We start from the raw sequence: 6,899 nt of genomic DNA, 5'->3' as shown, positions 1-6,899 counted from the left end.
TGATCAGTTTCAACAGTGTGATTGCAAATCTCAAGTTCAGATTCAGAACAAGTCATTAAATAATAAGAGAAAATCCATCTGATTAGTTTAATTCATCTAACTAGTTTCTAGGCCTATAAAAAGTTGAAAATAATGTTAGCAAAAGACCATCGCCTCCCTATTGCTAACCAATCACGGCAAGGCAAGTCGAGGCGTGAGGAAAGCCGTTGTGGACATTAACCATCTATCGCGTGTGATAACATTCTCTGTGGAATGAAATACATGTTCATATATAAAAATTGTAAAAAATGCTTAAGAATCAAGGAAAAGAACAAGATACCGGTGAGGTGATACAAGTACACGGTCCATATTCTACTTTGATTAAATTTTTGTGTTAAAGTCCTTTACGTAATTATAGAACTGACCAAATGTTTTTGATTGTTAACCCACACACGGTTAACTTAAGGGGTCATTATACAATATACATCAAAATGGTTAGCAAAAATCGAAATTCTTAAATTTCTCTTTAAAGCATGTCATTATGATCACACATAAAAGAAAAGTATGTAAAACTTGTGTAGAATCACGGGATAAGCCAATCTAGAGGCTGGCAATATATCCATCCACCCATCCTCTCACCTACACCAAACGCACCATGCACACCTCATCAACACTCCTGCCACTCATCCATCCACTCATCAATCAACCGACACACCTACGCAACCACCACTATAGATCATTCTCACACCGATCCAAATACCTATTCAACTATATCCAATTCCCTGCGTGTGTGTGTGTGTGTGTGTGTGTGTGTGTGTGTGTGTGTGTGTGTGTGTGTGTGTGTGTGTGTGTGTGTGTGTGTGTGTGTGTGTGTGTGTGTGTGTGTGTGTGTGTGTGTGTGTGTGTGTGTGTGTAATTCACCACGGTTGTCTGCTGGTCACCCAGCCAGTCTTCCCCATTAAGGAGCGAGCTGAGAGCTCATAGATCGATCTTCGGGTAGGACTGAGGCCACAACATACTCCACACACCGGGAACGCGAGGCCACAACCCCTCAAGTTACATCCCATACTTACTTGCTGCTAGGTGAACAGGGGCAACACATTGAGGGTTGCCTGTTTGCCTCGCCGCTTCCCGGGACTCGAACCCTGGCCCTCTCGATTGTGAGACTAGCGTGCTAACCACTACACTATGCGGTGTGTGTGTGTGTGTGTGTGTGTTTGCAGCAGATAGGGCTATTGATGCACACGCTCCCAGCCATGACGTGTCTATGATGTGTGTGTGTGTGTGATGCTTCGTTCTACAGTGATTAATAATCTGTCTTTGTCTGAGGAATGATATCGCGTCACGTCACGGCGGCCCTGAAGGAAAACACAAGGCATTCATCGGTGTTGCTGTGGTTGTGACGGTGATACTCCTGCACTCTTCAGGCAAACCAGAATATCAAAGTTAGATAATGTAACAAAATTTGCAATTGCCACCTTCATGTATAAAAACAGCTGATCTTCACAGCCTTCTTCCAACTCATAACTTGAGCCTTCCCGCTGATCGCCTCACAAAATTTTAACACTCAGGGGCTTACTTAGGTCCTGTTGTTTGGAGCACTATTACTTCCCATATTCAAGATTCACTCTCTCTATATATATTTAAAAAACGAATGAAAGATATATTTTAACTAATTACTAACAAATTCTCTCTTCCATGATAACATATCACCACTGTAATTCTGACATAGTCTAAATTTAATAAATGAAATTGCATTGTAATCATCTAAGAACTGTATTTTGTTAAGCTGCTCTCTTATATTAAGCATGCAATCTTATCATTTCTCCCTTAATGTGAACCTCATGCTTATTCCATCAATGTTTGTAATATTATTAGTATTGGTATTATTACTATTATTATTATTACTGTTATTATTATCATTATTATTATTATATATCATTATCATTAGCATTATTATTATTATTAGTAGTAGTAGTAATAGTAGTAGTATGTTATTATAATAATACTAATAATATTAATAATAATAATAATGATAATAATAATAATTATTATTATTATTATTATTATTATTACCATACCGTTATTACCATATTATTATTATTATCATTATTATTATTATTGTTCCTCCCACACAAGTCCCATAGGAGGAGAAACCGGTGAAAATAGCTCGCGAGGTGGAGCAACACATGGGAGTTATCAAACAGCCCGAGTCTCCTGCCAGTGTACTGAGTTTAATAACAGCGGTGAACCCAAACATCTGTTTCGCCTGCCGGCGTGGAAAACCCGCAGGCAACAATGACGTGTCAGGCACAGCTTATTTGTGCACCGACCTATGAACATACATATAATTTATACCAAAATTAATGTAAATTCATATATGATAATAAATCAAATATCAACACCCTTTAAAGTCTCAATACGGATAATCTTGGTAATCCCATTCTCCCTCACAAACCAAGTGAACAAAGTTCAAACCCCTGGCGTCAACATCATTCAAACCCTGACGCCAACAATTATTATTATTATTATTATTATTATTATTTCCCTTTTGTTGCTATTATTCTTATCATTATTTATTTTCTGTTATTATTATGATCATTATTATCATAATTATTACTATTTTTATTATCAATTTTATTGTTATCATTACTATTATTATTAATATTATAATAGGTATTATTATAACAACTTTTTTTCTTCTCTTGATTTTGGCAAAAAAGCTTAGCTTTAGAAAGGCATGCTACAGTTACTGTTAACTTACACTTAGTATACAATATTGTACAACTGTAAGCAATGAATAAATGCTTCAATGTTTCATCTCGTCGAAGCAAGACCTGTTCTCGTTATTATGGTCATTAACTAAATACAGTTCGCCGTTATGGTAATGAAATGCAGTGTTATGGTCTAAATACATTTCATAGCCTAACGTCGTTCTGCCAGCGAAACCAGCCACAACCATCGCCGATTGTAGAGGCTCCAACACCATTCTCTAGGAGTCTAGGCCAATCAGCGAGCGGCGACGCTGCACGGAAGTTATCGTACCTGAACCTCATCCCTGGCGTTTGGTAGGGAAGAGCGGTAGCTACAACCACTTCCATACGGTACTTTGAGGCCGGAACAGCTCTCCTGGAATCTGGTAGCTTTACGCTCCTGTTCCTGCTCTAAACTCTTTATGTAACACCTTAGGATTACATAGACGGCAGTGGTGTAGAGAGACTACAGTCTTCCCATACGGCCTGGTGTGGAGAGAGCCTCACCTATCCAAGCTGCTGGAAGACAGCAGTTTCTCGCAGAAAGAGGACCCAACACTACTTTGCCATCCCCTTTTTGCTAACCTCTATCTCTATCTTACAGCTGAACTTACTTTCGTACTGGTGATGGGAGAACCTAAAGCCTTAGGCAAGCTTTAGGGAAACTCTGAGCCACCAGGGTTCTCTATGGTCTGGCTAGTGCAGCCTTAGAGGTACCCTGGCACAGTACAACCCCTGTCTTTCAGGGTTAAGGCAACAATTTTTTTTATTTAAGTAGCTTTATGCACCTGGCAATGCAAGGTATGGCCTTGTTCTTTAGGTCAGGAGAATTCAAGGGAGGGTTGAACACTTCCTCGTTCCATGAGCGTGAACAAAAATAAACGAAGAGAACAGCAGCTTTGCAAAGCAGGACCAAGTCCCGAGACGTTGCCCACTCTCAGGACGAAACCACTCTCCAAGAAGACATAATGGGATGGACAGTGGTGAGAAACAAGGAGAGAAAGAAAAGAAAAAGGAAAGACTCAACAGGGAAGTAGTAAAACCCATGCATGCTCCCACATCTTAAACACCAAGTTTCGTCTCTTCATGTGACCTGCAGTCGGCAGGCCTTAACCTCTCTGAACCTCGTGCTTTGTTTTTCTGTGTGAGGACCAACGAAAAATGGCCTAATTCATTGGGTAGGCTCCATAGAAGCTATTTGCATCAATCCTCATCTTTTCCCCCATAAGGGTCTTCTGCTCTTCTCATAGCGCATTCACAAGCAGTATTGCTGTGTACATGCTCTCCATCTCCTTCATTTTCTTGGCCTATCTTGCAAGCCTTCATCTTCAGAATCGTCCAACAATAGTAGAGTAGCAATGATGAATTCCTCGTTGTCCATTTTGTTTTGGTGCTCATGCAAATGATGGGATGACGTCACACCGTCGCCCGTGACAGTTTCATCTCCTTCGAAGCTGACGGCCGTCATGTTTGTGACGTCACGGATGGTGACGGGCTAATGGTTTATGTAACGTTATGCTGGGGTCACACTACAGCTTTTTTTTTTTTTTTTACTACGACGCCCCTGATGGTCGTACAGGCCAGTTTTCTGCGACTGCATACGACTGTCGTAATGGTTGGGAGTATTTCAGTGCAAGAAGGACACGCAAAACGAAGTGAGGTGGCCCTTCCATACTCATGTCCAATGGGCCTGCGATTTCTAAGGATGTCCCAAAGAGGTCTTTCGACGTTAATGGGACATCATGCCCATCATACCTTTCCTCTGTCCCATGGTCTTCGGTGGGTAAACTGAGGCTATTTTTTTTTTTTTTTTAACTGGCGACAACGCACGAGCGGTCACACTGGTCATGACGATTCTAGCGACAACGTTTTCGTTCGTTACTGCCAAACGTATGTTCAAAGACCAGTCGTAACTCAGTATTTTAACTATTTTTGACTCGTTCGATGTCGAACGATATCGTTAGAAGCACGTACGACATCTTATCTCTCTATAACGTCATTGTACGTCATTGTACGTCATAGTACGCCCGATGAAATGGCTTTGCTTGTCGTGACTCTCTTCCCGACAGTCAAATGCAGCGCTCGATTGTCGTAATGCTTCTACGATGTCGTGTGACATCAAGGACATCTTACGACAGCGTACGATATCGCCGCGTTAACATACGACTTAACTTATGACATCTTAAGAGAGGCCAAAGCCGTTAAAATGACGTCATTGCTGCCGGCGATAGCCCTCCTACGACCGTCGGGGACTTCGTAGTAAAAAAAAAGCTGTTGTGTGACCTCATTATTATTTTTTTTTTTTTTTTTTTACGGTAAGGCCTATAGCGCCTGTAGGTATCATGGTGACATGTAGGTAACTTTAAACCACTCGACAAATGGCAAAGTGTTTTAAGGCTGTACGTGGTGGGATTCGAACCTACGCGTGGACGTCTGCCCGATCCCACGCTCACCACCTTATCCACTACGCCACCGCCTCCCTGTGCTGTGGTTAAACGCGCGCGCGCGCCCGTACACACACACACACACACACACACCCGGTAGCTCAGTGGTTAGAGCGCTGGCTTCACAAGCCAGAGGACCGGGGTTCGATTCCCCGGCCGGGTGGAGATATTTGGGTGTGTCTCCTTTCACGTGTAGCCCCTGTTCACCTAGCAGTGAGTAGGTACGGGATGTAAATCGAGGAGTTGTGACCTTGTTGTCCCGGTGTGTGGTGTGGTCCTGGTCTCAGGCCTATCCGAAAATCGGAAATAATGAGCTCTGAGCTAGGGTAACGTCTGGCTGTCTCGTCAGAGACTGCAGCAGATCAAACAGTGAAACACACACACACACACACACACACACACACACACACACACCGCGTAGTGTAGTGGTTAGCACACTCAGTTCACAACCGAGAGGGCCCGGGTTCGAGTCCCGGGAGCGGAAAGACAAATGGTGCAAACCTCTTAATGTGTAGCCTCTGTTCAGCTAACAGCAAGTAGGTACGGTATGTAACTCGAGCGGTTGAGGCCTCATTTTTCGGGTATGTGTGGTGTGCAATGTGGTCTCAGTCCTACTCGAAGTTTGGTCAGTATGAGCTCTGAGCTCTTTGCGTAGGGGAAAGGCTGGCTGGGTGACCATCAGATGACCATGGTGAACACACACACACACACACACACACACACACATACACACAGAGGAAAGGGAAGGAGAGAAGCTAAGTGGTGCATCATAATTGCGTTCACGGGCTTTACAATAACGAACGCTGACTAAAGGGTAGACACAAATCGACGTACAGCTTGAGGAGATCCAGTGGTGATTAGGTAGATGGCTGGAAGGATACTTTGATAGCTTGATGGATGAGGGGAATGGATGGATGGATGGGTGAATGGATATATAAGTAGATAGATAAACATATGAATGAGTGTGTGGGTGAATGGGTGAGTGTATATATTGATGGATGTATGGCTAGGTGGCTGGACGGACGGATAAGTTGATATATGGATGGATAGGTAAACAGATGAACATATGGATGGATTAGTTGATAGGTGGATCCATGTATGGGTGGATGTGAGAATGGATGAGTGGATGGCTGGATGGATGGGTGTATGAATTGATGGGTAGATGAGTGGATAGATGTGTGAATGAAAGATGAGATGGGTGAGTGAATATATGGATTCTGTATGATTGGATGTGTGGTTGGGTGGATGGATAGTGAATGAATGGATAGGCAAATAAATGGATATATTGATGGATGTAGGAGTGGATGGATGGAGGATGAGATAGATGACTAGCTGGGTGATTAGCTGGATAGATAGCTGGGCAGATGAGGTGAACGGGTGGATGTATGGTTGGATATTGTGTGTTCAGTATTTTAAAGTGAGAATTACAACCAATAGAACTTCCACTTAGGTAGTGCCTACTGTTGGTGAGTTCATTTCAGTAAGCAAAGTGATTTAAGTAAAAGACGTAGTTACCGTTAAAAAATCAATATTAGTTCTCTCTACGGCTTCATTCACAAAGGTCGAGAAGTTTTAAAGGGTAACTAGTAAATACAAGAGTAAATACGTGATGCTTGCCTAAATGTTATAACTGCAGTTGCCTCATTTAGGATGACACCTCCTTCATACTTAAGAATCTAACGCATGGTAGTTTGCCTCCCCAAAAGCCACAACTACCGCACGT

General features: G+C 42.4%; 1 protein-coding gene across 1 annotated transcript in view; it reads left to right on the top strand.

Annotated features, from left to right (window-relative positions):
- The first annotated feature begins 4,837 nt into the window (after positions 1-4,837).
- LOC123504886 overlaps positions 4,838-6,899 on the top strand; it is a 34,044-nt gene continuing 31,982 nt past the window's right edge. The window contains exon 1 of the mRNA XM_045255791.1: positions 4,838-4,871. Coding sequence (XP_045111726.1) covers positions 4,838-4,871 — 34 coding nt within the window. The remainder of the gene's footprint in view (positions 4,872-6,899) is intronic.

The sequence above is a fragment of the Portunus trituberculatus genome, chromosome 17 (assembly GCF_017591435.1).
Source record: "Portunus trituberculatus isolate SZX2019 chromosome 17, ASM1759143v1, whole genome shotgun sequence".
Lineage (NCBI taxonomy): Eukaryota > Metazoa > Arthropoda > Malacostraca > Decapoda > Portunidae > Portunus > Portunus trituberculatus.
The sequence above is the reverse complement of the archived record's forward strand: the minus strand, read 5'-3'. Positions and strand labels throughout refer to the sequence as shown.